Genomic DNA, 17,645 nt, shown 5'->3' with positions numbered 1-17,645 from the left:
GTTGCCACACATGATAGGGGCTAGGGCAAAGAGTATTTAGGGGAGATGGTCTACTAATAAATTTTAAAAATTGAAATAGAAGGGTAGTATCATGAAAAAGTGGGGAAGAAGACCCAAAAACAGTTCAAGATCCAAACAGCAAAGACTCAAGACAATTTCAGTTAAAAAAACACAAATGTTTTTAAAATGTAAAAAAAAGAATTATTATCTAACTAGTATATAGCAATATAGCTCTTTGAATTAAAAGGTAGAACTTGAAAGGCATTACTTAAAGATAGCCAAAGGCAAAGGAAAATGATTCTCATGCCGTTGAGTGTCCAGTTTATGGATTCTTAGAATGAGACAGTTTACTATAGAGGAAGTAAAACAAAATAATGTGCAAAAAGGAGAATTCTAAAAAGTGAATTTCAAAAACAGTTAACTTAGGGATGAGTATCAGTTTGGTATATATCTTTATGTAATAGTCACTGAACATGATTAGTATTGCCAGTGTTCTCCCCAAATTAAACTTTTATCACAAATTTCCATTTTTCCACCTAGGTAACTATTTGGGAAAAACTCCAGGAATTATAGTTGGCAAGGATTCTTGAAAGATAATAAGCTAAAGTGGCTTGCTATCTTGCTTTCTCAATTCTACTCTGTCTGCCTTTCCTGATCCCAACTACTTCTGGAGCCAGCAGACCCCTGAGTGCAAGTGAAACCCCAAGCTTTGTGAAAGCTGAGGGTAGGGGAGTGGGGAGCAGATGGGGGATTCCCTTCTAGGCTTGGCTGGTACCGAGGGCTGGCATCCGTTGGATGAGTCCCACCAGAAGATCAGGATGCATTGGATACTGTGATGAGCTTGACCTACAGAGGATGGGGAATCCTGGGAGGAAAACTGAAACTTGCCCTTCACCCCATGGTGTGTGTGTTCCACAAGAGACCAAGGAGAAAAATCAGTAGTTGGGGGCATCCTTTGGAGCAGGAGGCCTTGGAAGGGTCCTGGCAGCCCACCTGTCACACTGCTAGATCGCAGGAGAAGAGATCATTGTGTTTCCCCTACTCATAGAACTTCAGTTCCACGAGTCCTTCAACAATCAGACCTGAACCCCAGTGATATAACAAAGAAAAATATTGGCACTGCAGCCAAAGGGAAGACAGTCTATGAGAAAAGACAACTCACGCTGAATGAGATGGAGCGGCAGCCAGAGACAGATGACAACCTGACAAAAAATAGAAAGAGCACATAAGGAGATGCAGATGCAGCACAAGAAGACTTTCTAGAGATGAAATGCATGATTTCCCCATCAAACATTTTAGTAAATGAACTGAAGGTGATAATGATCATTCCTGGGGCTTGAATTGGCAGCCTAGTTGGTCAAGTAGAAGAATATGAAAGTACAGAACGAAAATATAAAGGAATGGAAACCACAAAAGAAAATAGATCCAGGAAATATAACATGTGAGTAACAGGAGAGAGCCAGAAAGAGAAAAAGGAACAGATGGAGGAAAGGCAATAATTAAATAAATATAAGGAACAAATTTTTTGAGCTTAAAAATCTGCACTTGAGTCTGTAAATTCAAGTGGCCTATTAAGTTCCAGGTAAAATTTATGAAAAAAGACACTCTGGATTTATTGGAAAAGTTCTTGAACTATATATTAAGAATAAGAGGCAAAATCTTAGAAGCTTCTAGACAGAGCAGATTACTTACCATGAAGAAGTATCAGACTAGCAGCAGATTTCTCATCTGTGACACAGAAAACTAGAGATAGCAATTTCTGCAGGCCATGGAGATGTTACCAAAATACCAAGGGTTTGGTCTAGGCCCTACTTGCTCACCGCACAGAAAGCCAATCACGAGACAATGAGTATTGCCAAGGAAGAAGGCTTTAATTGGGTGCTGTGGCTGAGGAGATGGGAGATCCTTCTCAAATCCATCTCTCTGAAGACTAAAACCAGGGGTTTATATAGCAGGGAAGAAATGTAACAATGTGTAAGAAAACAGGAACTAGAGAGGGGCAAGGAAGCAATCATGATCAATGAGGGGCCCCTCATCTGGTGTGGTGATCTGGTGAGTTTCAATTCTTTGGTACTTTTATTGAGAGGCATGAAAGTCCTCTCCTGAGGAAGGAGCTCAGATAAAACAAAAAAGTTTTAAGCTTTAAGATAAGAAAGGGCAATCTATGTTTATAAAAAAGATTAGTCTATAGGACTATTGGGTTGGTTTCAGAGAGAAAAAGACAGCAGCCTGAAAATCCCATACATCTCCCTGTCAGGAGGAAATTTGTTACTATGTAAGCATTCAGAAATATCACGTGTTTTCTGACAAAAATAATAATACAAAACAAAAAGTAACTGAACCAAAAGTTAACCAGAAACACATACCTTGAGGTGAAGGAAGATGACAGGAGGGAAATATTTAGAATTGAATCAAATAAATCAAGTGAGAAGGAAAGAATGAATTAATACATGACAGCCTTTACATTAAATGCGAATGAACTTGGAAAATTCACAAATTTTTATAATTCATTAAATGTTTTAATGGGAAAATTGTCAGACTGAGTTAAAAACCAAAACCCAGGTCAGGCATGGTGGCTCATAACTGTAATCCCAGCACTTTGGGAGGCCAAGGTGGGTGGATTGCTTGAGTACAGGAGTTTGAGACCAGCCTGGACGACATGACAAAACCGTGTCTCTACTAAAAATACAAAAATTAGCTAAGCATGGTGGCGCACACCTGTAATCTCTACTTGGGAGGCTGAGGTGAGAAGATTGCTTGACCCTGGTGGGTGGAGGTTGCAGTGAGCTAAGATCATGCCACTGCACTCCATCCTGGGTGACAGATCAGGAACCTGTCCCCAGGTTGTCAAATATAAATGTCTAAATTTAACCTAGGAAGAAATGGAACATTTGAATAGGACAATAACCCTAAAAGAGATGGAAAAATTGTTAAAGATCTACTATTGCAAATGACAATGGAATCATATGAAATTACAGCTGAGTTTTATGTAACTTTTAAAGAACACATAATTTTATCAGTATTTAAACTGTTGCAGAAGATGAATAGCTCCTGTTTCACTTATAAAATAAGCATACATTTAATGTCACAACTTAACAGCACAAAAAAAATCTAGAGACCAATTTAATTTTGAGTACAGATGCAAAATTTCTAAATAAAATATTAGCGAATAGAACCCATGAATGTATTTGAGGACCCAACTGTGACCAGGTGGGGTTTATTCCAAGAATACAAAAGTCAAAATCTATCAGTGCAGTTTATTACGTGATCTATTTAAAGGTAGAAAATCATATGATCACATCAATAGATGCTGCAAAAGCATTTAACAAAATGTATAGATGCTAGTAATAAAAACTATTGGAACAGACAATGGAAAGAAACTCCATAGGCTGGCAAAACTTAAAAGTTCAATAACTATTGATGTTCAGGAGAAAGAATACTCATATTACTGGTCGAGTATGTGTTACAGCCTTTTTGGAAAGCAGTCTGGCAAAATAGATTACAAGTAGTATCTGTTTGATCCAGAAATTCTACTCCTTGTTCTCCTAAAGAAATAAAAGCACCCACATGTAGGGATATATATTATGAGGTTGTGTTCGGCATTACTGTTTGTGTTGGGGGAAAAATTTAGACAAATAAATAGCCGCCAGGAGAGGAATGGTTGGATATATTCTAGTACATCCAAATGGTGAAATATCATGCAGCCATTATAAAAGTAATTTAGGGCTATCTCAGTTGAATGAGCTATTATTGAGTAGGAAAAGCAAGATACAGAAAACTTGGTATAATATACTACTAATAAAAAACAAAAAGATTGTGTTTATTTGTGTCCTTGCAATTATATGTAGATGGAGAAATACAGATGCTTTTCTACTTATGATGGGGTCACATCCCAATAAACTCTTTGGAAGTTGAAAATACTTAAGTTGGAAGAAAATGCATTTAATATACCTAACCTACCGAACATCATATCTTAGCCTAGCCTACCTTGAATGTGTTTAGCACACTTACATTGGTCTGTTGGGCAAAATCATCTATCACAAAGCTTATAATTGATACAGAAGGGGGTCAGGGAAGTGCTGGGTAGAGGAGGGCATGGTCCCTGGTTAGGGCTCCAACCTCAGACCTGTCACAGACCTAGAGAGGACAGGCCCTCCTGCCTTCACACCCAAATGTTCCATTTCCCAAGACCACCCTGGCCCACCACATCCCCATCCTGTACCTATAAAAACCCTGAGACACACAAGCGACTGGACGTTGAGAGGAGCACTGCGACACAAGAGCACACTGACAGACGCTGGCAGGCTGGCAGTCCATCAACCGGTAGAAGGACAAGAAGTTTGGCCGGGGCAGTTGGAGGAGAGCCCAGGCGCTGAGTTGCCCGACTCCAGGGGAAAACCCCTTCCCACTCCATCTCCCTTCTGGCTTCCCATCCATCTCCTGAGAACTTCCACTCGATAAAACCTTGCACTCATTCTCTAAGCCCACGTGTGATCCAATTCTTCCGGTACACCAAGGCAAGAAACCTCAGGATACAGAAAGCCCTCTTTCCGTGCGATAAAGCAGAGGGTCTAATTGAGCTGACTAACATAAGCCACCTACAGACGGCTAAACTAAAAGAGCACGTGGTAACACACACCCTGTGGGGCTTCAGGAGCTGTAAACATTCAGCCTTACACACTGCTGTGGGGTCAGAGCCCCATAACCTACCTGTCTTCATGCTCCGCCTAGAAGTTTGAGCAGTGGGGCACTGAAGAAGCGAGCTACACCCCCATCACATGCCCTGTGAGAGGGATAAGGGAACTTTTCCCGTTTCATAATGAAGTGTTGAGTATCTCGTGTCATTTACTGAATACTGTAATAAATGTGAAAAACAATGGTTTTGTGGATACTCAAAATATGGTTTCTACTGAATGTGTATGGCTTTTGCATGAGTGTAAAGTAGAAAAATAGGAAGTTACGAACCATCTGTATGTAGAAGAAGACATACCAGGTAGTTAATATGGGTTCCTGGGGGAAGTGGAACAGGGAAGGGTGGTATTCTGGCTGATACTTGTGGAGGAGAAAAGAACCAAATAAAAAAGAATGCACACACACAAAGGCCACTAATAAATAAGCAACAATATGTCTGGTGACCTTTGTGTATTTATATATGTAAATGTGTGTTTATGTGTACATGTGCATGCGTGTGTGCACACATGTGCAAATGAAATCTTAGAGAATGCCTATTGCCTCTGAGTTGTTTTGTTGAATTATTTATTTATATAAATTTCTGTAATACTAAGTAGCAACCTAGATCTAAAACAACAATAAATTCTCAACGTCAAGTACAGCATGGTAACTGTATTAGGGCACTTTGGGTTGTAAGTAACAGAAATCCATCCAGAAAACTAGCATAAGCATAAAAAGGAATTTATTGGCTCACAGAAACCTTCATACATTAGTGACTTCAGAAACTCAGTTTAGGTCTCATCAGGTTTGTCTCTGTTTTTTTTTTTTTTTTTTTTTTTTTTAAATCTCTGCCTCTTGTTTTCCTTTACTGTCTTCATAATTTTGGCTTTGTTCTTCTTCTTCTCCCTCTTGCTGCCATGGCAGTTCCTTGATACATCTTTTTCTGGTTCTGTGTCCCCTCCCCTGGTCCCTGTCCTGTCCTGTTTTTCCCTAGCTTCAAATAAAAAGAGTTCCAGGCAGGAGCTTTGAGAAGTCTGGTTTGGCTCACATGCCCATTAGACTAATCCTTGTGAATAGGGGAGTAGTGGAGTATGTGATCAGTCAGGCCTGGTCCTAAGTCCACACCTTTGGAGAGAAGGGAGGTACTATGATTAGCACAGCCCACCCACCATTTTGTAATTTGAGTAAGTAGGGAACACTTCGCCAAAGAAGTGGGGGCAGTTGGGAAGGGAGCAGTGTGATATAAAGGAGCAAAAAGATCCTAGGTAGATACAAACAACAGATGTCCACTGGAGGGACTTTGCTTTAAAATATAAGCCAAGTTTGCATCTTCACCATCAAGGGAATTAAGTAGCAGAGTAAGATGGATTTGAGTCTAATAATAAGTGGTAAACATTTAGGGCTGTGAAAACAATCATTTGCCCAATAGTCCAGGAGCTCAAGCTAATTTATGAGAATAATAGTAGGTAATTATTTGTATAGTCTTATCCCCAGATGACTTATAAAAGGATGAAAGACTGTGAAGTGTTAGTTAGGTATACCAGCTTCATATATTTGAAAATGTATGTATTTTTCTAGGAAAAGAAAACTTTGTATTTATTTTCAAGGCAATTTTAGCATACCAGATTTTTTACTCAGTGTCTGGTGAGACATACTTTAGCCCTTGTTCTCACCAAGGCATGCACAGATATGTCCGTCCTGGAGATTCCATCCACTTTCCCTCTTTTCTTAATATATAATAATTTACATATTTATGGGGTACATGTGAGTGTTTGTAACATACAAAGAATGTATAGTGGTCAAGTCAGGGTAATTGGGTTATTCATCACCTTAACTGTTTATTATTTTTATATGTTGGTATTTCAAGCTTTCTGGTTACTTTGAAATATACACATTATTGTTGCTAAGTATAGTCACCCTAGTATGCTATCAAATATTAGAACTTATTACTTCTATCTACTTGTATGTTTGTACCCATTAACCAACCTCTCTTCTTTCTCCCTCCCCTACCTCATCCTGAGATAAAGTTGTTTAGCTCCCATATGAGTGAGAACATGAGGTATTTGTCTTTCTGTGCCTGGCTTATTGCACTTAACATAATCACTTCTGGTTCCATTCATGTTGCTGCAAATGACAGGATTTCATTCTTTGTTATTGCCAAATAGTAGTTCACTTTTTTTTATCTATTCCTCTGTTGATGGGCATATAGCTTGATTCCATATCTTTGCTATTGTGGATAGTCCTGCAATAAAAATGGTAGTGCATATATCCCTTTGATATATTGATTTCTTTTTCTTTGGGTAGATACCCAGTAGAGGAATTGCTGGGTTGTAAGGTATTTCTATTTTTAGTTTTTTGAGAAATGTTCATACTGTTTTCCATAGTGGTTGTACTAATTTATATTCTTACCAGCAGTATTGATTCGTAGTAATTCATGAAAATTAAGATGATAGATAAGTGACATTTCAATTTTGTGAAAAAGAATTAATGAACTTACGTACAGATCATATGGAAAAAGTAAGTTGATCCAAAATATGCATCTATACATTTTGAATGTAGAAAAATCTGTATCTATAAAAATAGCCAAAAAAGTTATAGATTCCCTTTCTTTCCTTTTTCCTTTTGTTTTTCCTTTCCTTTTTTTATGGTGAAAGATAACACTAGTACAGAAAATGGTACTGTGTAATGGAGTAGCACAAAATGAACCCTTGTAAGTACCACCCCAGTCAAGAAGAGCGCATTGTCAACCACTCTGTAGCCTGCACTGAGTCTGCTTGGACATTGTCCTTTCTTCCCTTCAAGGCATTGGCTGTCCTGATAATATGGTTTGGCTCTGTGTCCCCACCCAAGTCTCATCTTGAATTGTAATTCCCATGTCAAGGGTGGAGCCAGGTGGAGATAATTGAATTATGGGGGCAGTTTCCCCAATACTGTTCTCATGATAGTAAGTTCTCATGAAATCTGATGGTTTTATAAAGGGTTTCTCATTTAACTTGGCATTCATTCTCTCTTGCCTGTTGCCACGTAAGACGTGACTTTGCTCCTTTTTCGCCTTCTGTCATGATTGTGAGGCCTCCCCAGCCATGTGAAACTGTGAGTCCATTAACCCTCTTTTTCTGTATAAATGACTCAGTCTTGGGTATATCTTTATTAGCATAAGAATGAGCTAATACAGTAAATGAGTACCAGGAGTGGGGTACTGCTATAAGGATACCTGAAAATGTGGAAGCAACTTTGGAACTGGGTAACAGACAGAGATTGAAACAGTTTGGAAGGCTCAGAAGAAGACAGGAAAATGTGGGCAAGTTTGGAACTTCCTAGAGTCTTGGAGGGCTCAGAAGGCAGGAAGATGCAGGGAAGTTTGGAACTTCCTAGAGACTTTGAATGCCTTTGACCAAAATGCTGATAGTGATATGGACAATAAGGTATAGGCTGAGGTTGTCTCAGATGGAGATGAGAAACTTGTTGACAACTGGAATAAAGGTAACTCTTGCTATGTTTTAGCAAAGAGATTGGTGGCATTTTGCCCCTGCCCTAGAGATCTGTGGAACTTTGAACTTGAGAGAGATGATTTAGGGTATCTGGTGGAAGAAATTTCTAAGCAGCAAAGCATTCAAGAGGTGATTTGGGTGCTATTAAAAGCATTCAGTTTTATGTATTCACGAAGATATGGTTTGGAATTGGAATTTATGTTTAAAAGGGAAGCAAAGTGGCCGGGTGCAGTGGCTCATGCCTGTAATCCCAGCACTTTGGGAGGCCGAGGCGGGCAGATCATGAGGTCAGGAGATTCAGACCATCCTGGCTAACATGGTGAAACCCCGTCTCTACTAAAAATACAAAAAAAAAAAAAAAAAAAAATTAGCTGGGCGTGGTGGCACGTACCTGTAGTCCCAGCTACTCAGGAGGCTGAGGCAGGAGAATGGCATGAACCCAGGAGGCGGAGCTTGCAGTGAGCTGAGATTGCACCACTGCACTCCAGCCTGGGCAGCAGAGCAAGACTCTGTCTCAAAAAAAAGGGAAGCAGAGTATAAAAGTTCAGAAAATTTGCAGCCTGACGATGCAATAGAAAAGAAAAACCCATTTTCTGAGGAGAAATTCAAGCTGGCTGCAGAAATTTGCATAAGTAATAAGGAGCCAAATGTGAATTGCCAAGACAATGGGAAAAATGTCTCTGCATGTCAGAGGTCTTCATGGCAGCCCCTCCCATCACAGACCCAGAGTTCTAAGAGAAAAAATGGTTTTGTCAGCTGGACCTAGGGCCTCACTGCTTTGTGCAGTCTCGGGACTTGGTGGCCTATATCCTAGCCATGGCTAAAAGGGGTCAGTGTACAGCTCAGCCCATGAGTTCAGAGGGTGCAAGCCCCAAACCTTGGCAGCTTCCATGTGGTGTTGAGTCTCTGGGTGCACAGAAGTCAAGAATTGAGGTTTGGGAACCTAAATTTCAGAGGGTGTATGGAAATGCCTGGACGTCCAGGCAGAAGTTTGCTGCAGGGGTGGGGCCCTCATGGAGAACCTCTGCTAGGGCAGTGTGGAAGGAAATGTGGGGTTGGAGCCCCCACACCGAGTCCCCACTGGGGCACTGCCTAGTGGAGCTGTGAGAAGAGGGCCACCGTCCTCCAGACCCCAGAGCAATAGATCCACAGATAGTTTGCACCATGCATTTGGAAAAGCTGCAGACATTCAATGCCAGCCTGTGAAAGCAGCCAGGAAGGAGGCTGTACCCTACAGAGCCACACGGGCAGAGCTGTCCAAGACCTTGGGAACCCAACTCTTGCATTAGCATGACCTGGATGTGAGACATGGAGTCAAAGATTTGGCTGCCCTGTTGGATTTTGGACTTGCATGGGGCCTGCAGCCCCTTTGTTTTGGCCAATTTCTCCCATTTGGAATGGGTGTATTTATCTAATGTCTGTACCCCCATTATATTTTGGAAGTAACTAACTTGCTTTTGATTTTACAGGCTCATAGGTGCATGGGACTTGCCTTGTCTCAGATGAGACTTTGGACTGTAGACTTTTGAGTTAATGCTGAAATGAGTTAAGACACTGGGGGACTGTTGGGAAGGCATGATTGGTTTTGAAATGTGAGGACATGAGATTTGGGAGGGGCTAGAGGTAGAATAATATGGTTTGGCTCTGTGTCCCCACCCAAATCTGACCTTAAATTGTAATAATCCCCACATGTCAAGGGCAGAGTCAGGTGGAGATAATTGAATCATGGAGGCAGTTTCCTCTATACTGTTCTCATGATAGTGAATTCTCACGAGATCTGATGGTTTTATAAGGGGTTTCCCATTTTGCTTGGCATTCATTCTGTCTTGCCTGACGCCATGTAAGATATGCCTTTGCTCCTCCTTCACTTTCTGCCTTGATTGTGAGGACTCCCCAGCCTCCTCCACAATGTGGAACTGTGAGTCCATGAAACCTCTTTTTCTATATAAATTACTCAGTCTTGGGTATGCCTTTATTAGCAGCATGAGAATGGACTAATAAACCTGACATGTAGTCTAATCACCTCCAGACTTTTCATAATAACTCTACTACCTAAGCTTGCACCCCTAAATGCTACAGCTTGATTTTGTGTGTTCGTGAACTTTATATAAATGGACTCATATAGTATTACTCTTTTTGAATCTGGCTTTCACTGAACATCATGATTGTTGTCCACAGCCTTTGACAGAAGTGAAGACAGGGTGGAGATGGGATGGAATGGCTGTATTTTAGAGGCCCAAAGAACAACTCTGACTAATTATAACCCTAGAAAGGTTTAGATTTTTGGTTATTATTCAAGTTCTTTGAGGGATCTTAAAATCATAATGACATAGATGAAACTTTTTTTTTTTTTTAAACTCTAGCAGTTGGTAGCCTGGCTTTTCAAGAGGAACAATCACCATGCTGTTTTCTGCCGTTCCAGGAAGAAATACTTGTGTTGGCTGCATTTCCACAGATGCTGCCAGAGCTCAAGGCTGTCACCTGGTCTTGCCCAGAAGAGCCATTCTTAGAGGCAGGACTTGATGAAGGCTTTCCTGCTGGTGGAATAGGTTTGCTAGAGCTGGCCTTGGAATTAGAGTAGGTATATTTTTTATTGGATATTTGAATATTGAGTATTTTCTTTGCATGTTACCAAGAAGTCCCTTATATAAATTTTTATAAATATGAACATTATAATCACATAACACTCTATCTTAACATATTCAGTAATCTGAAAGAGTATTTCTATGACAAAACAAAGCTTTGTTTCAAATAATAGCTCAATATTGTCAAGGAAATAATTTAGGTTCACACAATTATCAGATAGAAATTGTGGCTGGCTCAACATAAAGTGTTATTGCTACTCTTCTAATGGTTGGAAGCTTGGTACCGAAAGGAGGAATGTGACCCGCTGACTGTCAAGTGCTGATGTTCTAATGTGTTCTCACGTATTCATAAACACTTATGTGTCTACTCTAGCTTTCTGTGCCTCTAGATGTAATTTTGCCTAGTTATCCTCACTGGATGTTTTGCTCTTTTTTTCTGATGTCTTTATGCATATGTTTACATACTTTCTTTTCCTTTTTCCACATGACTTCACATACCTCAGTCCTTTCTATGGCAGTGGGGACAGACAATGCTGCTAATCCTACTGGGACCATCAGCTTCCTAACCTCTGGATTCAGGAGAGCGTTATGTCTGGGTGGGCATGTAGCTCCAAAGAACAAATTACATGTTCCATTTGGGTGGGCTGAAGTCTGTGTGTGGCTAACGGGGGTACTGTTGTAAGAGCCCTGTGTTCAGCAGGGAATGAATGGGAGCTTTTTAGGTGGCAGATCACCAGTGAACTGCCCAGGGCTAGGGGCTATCCCATGAAGTGAGCTAGGACTGTGTGTGTTGACCAGGATAGAACTCCTTCTTGTTCTTTGGCTATCATCCTGAAGATGTTTATCCCATAGGAGGAAAAATGCCAGCCTTGTGGAACTGTGAGCAGGACATAGTCATGTTTTGCAGGGACATGGACCTGCATATCCTGAATGGGATCAGCATCAGGAATGAGGAAAATTAGGGCACACGGAAGGAAAGGAGAGAGAAGACTTGATGTTTGTGTCTGTATATCTTTTTTGTGTGTTACGCTGGATGCATAGAGATTGGGTCATGGTAGCAGTTTTGAAATACAGGCATACATATACTATATTTTAAAAAATCCTACCAACATTTTTGGTTACCAGAGATTCTATAGATTGACGTCTTTTTGCCACCAAGTATACATCTTGCCACTGCTGTCCATTACACATTCTTGTAGAATAGGAAGTCGATTAAAAATTAAAGTCTTAAAATGAAGACAATATGTATTAATAAGTCAACTATTAATGATTTTTAAAATTATCCAGATTCAGCTACCCACTGCCTTTCTCTGTTAGTGCAGTATGATCCATAGCAAATTTAAATGTCTAGCAGTTACTCTCTGCCCTCAGAGCTGTTATGACAGCTTTTTGCTATTATTGCTTGGAGATGTGCTCAGAAAATCAAATACATTTTGATATTTTTCTAAGCCAAACATAATTTAAGGTGAATCAGCTACCAAAAATACCACATATATTAAAGCTAGTTAAAAATAATTTGGAGATTTTCAGGCCGGGCACGGTGGCTCAAGCCTGTAATCCCAGCACTTTGGGAGGCCGAGACCGGCGGATCACGAGGTCAGGAGATCGAGACCATCCTGGCTAACCCAGTGAAACCCCGTCTCTACTAAAAAATACAAAAAACTAGCCGGGCGAGGCGGCGGGCGCCTGTAGTCCCAGCTACTCGGGAGGCTGAGGCAGGAGAATGGCGTGAACCCGGGAGGCGGAGCTTGCAGTGAGCTGAGATCCGGCCACTGCACTCCAGCCTGGGCGACAGACTGAGACTCCGTCTCAAAAAAAAAAAAAAAAAAAAAAAATAATTTGGAGATTTTCTATTAACACTGCTTCCTTCCATTAGTACTGAAAATTGAAAACTGACTGTGCATATGAAATTAACCTTCAGCCATTTGTCCAAAGCCAGTAATAACCAGTAATAGCAATAGTAATAGTAAGGACTGTAGATTGTATTACACTTTCCTTTTACTAAAGAGTTTGTGTGAAATAAAGTAGATGAGTAAGTGAATGTTGAGTATTTATTGATAGCCATGCACAAGTGATTTCTTCATGTCTAGAGACATAGCTATGCATGTTTTATCTGTATTTAGTTCTCTTTCTTGGGACTTAGACTTGACTTGTTTATAGTGCTTATATTGGGTGTTACATGCCTCATTCTTCCTTTAGTGAATGTATATGCACAGCTGTGGTTTTCAAGACTGGCATTGAAACAAAAAAAATTGAAATGGAATAGTCAAACAATAAAGGCTTTTATATAACAGATTTCTTTACACTGAGAAGGTAAGAACAGTCTGCTCTACTTAAATATGCTCTTATCTCTATCAAAGCACTCTCTGAAAACACATTTTTAACATTTGTCCTTAATATTCCCTTTTGTGTATTCATGAGCACTATTGATGGTATTTAGACACCTGGTATTTACACCAGCAATACTCGAATTAGTCTTCTGTTTCCGATACATGTCCCATTCTGTTTTCAGAGGCCAGAATTTGTTACAAGTTTCAGAGTGAAAATCTCTTGTATCTAGACTAAAGTATGTTCTAGAGCACATAGCTAGCTCTACACTGTCCTTTACACCCATTAGGATTCTTAACTCTTTCTTCACTATCATGCTTGTTGACTGAAACAGCTAAGCATGGAGATAACACTTTCCTGTTCTGATGACAGAAGTATGTGAAAAGATGAAGGGGATTTAACCTTCTAAGTTTATTGCTTCTAATCCTTGAAGCTCAGAAAATTCCATAAAGCACTTTTCAGAAACACCTTTTCAACGAACTGTTCATTATATTAGAATCTCTCTTCTTCTTTACAGATTCTTCATGTGGCCTTTATAAATATGCATTTGAGACAGAGTTATATGCAGAAGTTGAAAATGCCTGGAAGACTTCTGGTTTCTTTCACTACTTGTCCTGCCTTTTTGTGTTGCTGCCAGATTTGGATGATATGATATTCAGAGGGGCACCTTAATCAAAGCCATTCTTCAACAAGACCCACCTGGCAGAAGATTGCACACATAATTCAAGATGGCTAGTCAACCTCCCGAAGACCCTGCGGAGTCTCAGGCCTCTGATGAGCTCGAGTGCAAAATCTGTTACAATCGATACAATCTGAAACAGAGGAAACCCAAAGTGCTGGAGTGTTGTCATAGGGTTTGTGCCAAATGCCTCTACAAAATCATAGACTTTGGGGACTCCCCACAAGGTGTCATTGTCTGTCCTTTCTGCAGGTTTGAGACGTGCCTGCCAGATGATGAAGTTAGTAGCCTGCCCGATGACAACAACATCCTTGTTAACTTGACTTGTGGAGGCAAAGGGAAGAAGTGCCTGCCAGAGAACCCCACTGAGCTGCTGCTCACCCCCAAGAGGCTGGCCTCTCTGGTCAGTCCTTCTCACACCTCCTCCAACTGCCTGGTCATAACCATCATGGAGGTGCAGAGAGAGAGCTCCCCGTCCCTGAGCTCCACTCCTGTGGTGGAATTTTATAGGCCTGCGAGTTTTGACTCTGTCACCACTGTGTCACACAACTGGACTGTGTGGAACTGCACGTCCCTGCTGTTTCAGACATCCATCCGGGTGTTAGTGTGGTTGCTAGGTTTGCTCTACTTCAGCTCCTTACCCTTAGGAATCTACTTATTGGTGTCTAAGAAAGTCACCCTTGGGGTCGTCTTTGTCAGCTTGGTCCCTTCGAGCCTTGTTATTCTTATGGTGTATGGTTTTTGCCAGTGTGTTTGTCATGAATTTCTAGACTGTATGGCACCTCCTTCTTGACTGATATGCAAAATAAGAAATTGGACACACATTGCCATGTTTGAGTGTGAAGTTAGATACTTTATAATTTATTTCCTTTTATGTTCTTTATGATTAGTGTCCATGACATTAACAAAGCCCTTGGTCATGTATTGACTTGATTGGTTTTCCTGTAGGTCGGAAGTAAAAATGTTCATTTCTACTTAGGGGTTAGCACAATTGTATAAGCTCACCCTTCATGGAGCACTGACAGCAATGAGTCTTCCCAGAGAAAGGGCAGGGTTTCACTCAGTACAGCCAGACAGACGGTAGTGGTGTGGTATGTTATGCTGTGGGGAGATTTAGGAATGAATGGATCCTTCCTTTCGTATTCATGGATATTCTGTGATGGCGGTTGGACACAAGAGGAAAGTTGCTCTGAGACACATCCATTTACAAAGTGTGTACTCCCTCCCCTCCCCATATTCCTGGTATTGGAACACCCTGGAATTGTCTTCAGGTGTTTTCTGTCTCAAGTCACTCTCTATAGTCAGCATTCCCATTGAGATACCTGTTCCCTCTGCACATTCTCCCTTGCCAAGAGGAAACTCAGTTCCATTCCCTTGGGTGGTTTCAACTGAATACCTGTTTTGCCATATTACTAAAGAGAATGAAAAGCACTGAGGAATTTGCATCACAGTCAACTTCATGGCAGAATGTGGCCATTTGTCCTAGAGACACACTCTTTCCTCCATGTCTATTTTCCTCTCTCCTCAGTCTTCTCTGAGAAGAATGGAGGAGAATGAACTTCTCATAGAGTGGTTACTATTCATGAAAACCTTCATTTGACTCTTTCCTTATAACATCTTAGTTTTGGTTTTTTTAAACCACATTGCCCAATCAGCCTCACCCCTTGTCCTGAAAAGGTTACGTTTAAATTAGTTGCTATAAATTCATAAAGACTTTTTCCCCCATTGTATTTTTGGTTCTATTAGGATTTACTTTACTGAATCTTACAACAATTAGAGGTGAACTGTGGCAATGAAAATCAGAAACAGTTAATGAGATGCTTCAGTTTACAGTTTGAAGTGCTAAGAACCTAAGTATTTTGCTGTACAGTACTGAGTTGTACCAAAATATGATGGTTTAGGTTTATGTGCAAGACTTTATGTTGTAGTCTAGACAAAGGGGTGGGCAAGAGACATGCAAAGCTGATGCCCTACTTGAAAAGACCCTTCAAGGAAGTAAATGGCAGGGACAGAGTGGAGCTTAACATGTTGCTATTCCTGTTGTCTTTGAGTTGGTTTTGAAATGAATTCAAGTTCTTACACAATTTATTTTGAATACAAGCATAACCTAGGTGATTTGAGTTAATCAACTTATTTTCATGATGTAGGAAAAGTTGAATGTATATATTTCTGAGAAGAACTTGTTTAGCAGATTACAAGTTGGCAGAATAGAATAGAATGTTCACAGAAACTAGGCAAAAATTTGAAAAAGCATTCTAGTCTCTAAAACCCATTACTAATTATTAACATTAAAATATTTGTAGCTTAGAAAGGGGGCATTACTAAGACGACTTTAACTTGTTCGTGATGAAATCTTTGTTGTGTGATGCAGGTACAGTGCACCCATTCCAACTGGAATAGCAGTTTGATTTTTATTGTAAAACTAAACTTTGGGAATATGTATGCCCAAAGTTAAGTAGGATGAGAAAAGTATACATGGGATATGGTCCAATGAATAAAAGCCCCAAGATACAGCTAAATACATTTATGATTTCATAAAATCTAGTTTAGATAGCATTGTGATGCAATTTCCAGAAATCCATTTGTGTTTAGAGTAAATATCATGTTTAGAAGATGTTTTGTGGTTTGGATTTATATGTTTATAAGGTTTTTTAAAAAAAATGTTCATTTTTTCTGAATTGTAACATTGAGTAAATTGATGAGTTATATAATGAGATTTCTAGAAAGCTCTGGACATGGGTACTGTGTGTTTTGCTTATCTGTATAATGTCTACAGTGATAAATTTGTGTCTCCATGTATTGTGGCAGTCTTTTTTCTAGTTAATTTGGCTTTAAAGAGCAATCTTTGTATGACACCAGAAAACTCTTCATGCTGTTGAATGAAAAAAAGATAATGCTTTAATATTTTATTCACTGTGATACTGTTTTGTTTGTCTATTAAATTGTTATTATTTCCAAATTTAGAAGTTTGATTTCTCTGACTTACGGTTAAAATTCAGTTATGACTTTGCACCTCTGTTAGTTTTAGATAATGGCAAACATGAACTTTCAGAAACGTTGGTTCAACTAATGTCTTTATCATGCCCATGAAGACTTCAGAACTTTCCAACAACGGGGACCTAACCCATCACACTTCTAAAAGGCCTTCATAGTTTGTTTTGTTTTGTTTTTGTTTTTGTTTGTTTTGTTTTTAGCAGGGGAGAGGAATTAGGGGAGATGAAATAAAAATACCATCTTTATAAATAAATTCTTCGGTTTTAGTTTGTTTGATTTCATTTCCAGGTTTTTGTCTAACTGCTCAACAAAATAGAATCCAATTTAGTTGGGAAATCACTTACCTTGTATGGTCTGGGAAAAATTAAAAAATTACATGGTATCTAAATTTGACCATTGTTAGGCAAAGTAGAAATAGTTTGGGAATATGCAACAGTTCTATGCTTATGATAATCAGTGAATTGGCACCATATGTTAATCAAGAATAATGGCTTCATTCACTTCTGAAATGTTTATGTAAATGAGCAAAGAATCAGCTTAAAGAAAGCAGTTACCTGTGTTGGTCATAACTTATGGAGTGAATTCATGCATATCTCCCGGGAGACCTGAGAATGATGTGTGTTTTCCAGATTGTAAACAGATACTAGGCTTCAAAGACACCTTGAAGAAATTTCTTAATATGTCAACCAAGTAGTCCCAAAGCCAAATGAATCCTGGTATTGATAGGCAAACTGATATAGCCATTGTAAGTATGAGCTCTGCAGTAGCTCATATTTATAGTTCATGGGATACAGATGAGCTGCAATTGAGTTAACTTGAGAGTATAATGCAAGCAAACTATGATTTTATGTGTTTCTGCATTTTTTGACACTTGCTCTTTTTGTCTACTCTTCTTGG

The 17,645-nt window shown here is 39.7% G+C and overlaps 1 protein-coding gene across 6 annotated transcripts in view; it reads left to right on the top strand.

Annotated features, from left to right (window-relative positions):
- RNF182 (ring finger protein 182) overlaps window positions 1-17,001 on the top strand; it is a 55,340-nt gene extending 38,339 nt beyond the window's left edge. For 2 of the 6 annotated variants that reach the window (XM_074038837.1, XM_015449883.4), the window contains exons 2-4: window positions 10,585-10,739; window positions 12,947-13,060; window positions 13,593-17,001. In XM_074038837.1, the coding sequence (XP_073894938.1) occupies window positions 13,804-14,547 (744 nt within the window). In that variant the 5' untranslated portion in view covers window positions 10,585-10,739; window positions 12,947-13,060; window positions 13,593-13,803 and the 3' untranslated portion in view covers window positions 14,548-17,001. The remainder of the gene's footprint in view (window positions 1-10,584; window positions 10,740-12,946; window positions 13,061-13,592) is intronic. The other 4 variants (XM_065544388.2, XM_015449881.4, XR_012434225.1 and 1 more) reach the window with 3 other exon arrangements.
- Window positions 17,002-17,645: the final 644 nt, after the last annotated feature.

Source organism: Macaca fascicularis, chromosome 4 (genome assembly GCF_037993035.2).
Source record: "Macaca fascicularis isolate 582-1 chromosome 4, T2T-MFA8v1.1".
Taxonomy (NCBI): Eukaryota; Metazoa; Chordata; class Mammalia; order Primates; family Cercopithecidae; genus Macaca; species Macaca fascicularis.
The sequence above is the reverse complement of the archived record's forward strand: the minus strand, read 5'-3'. Positions and strand labels throughout refer to the sequence as shown.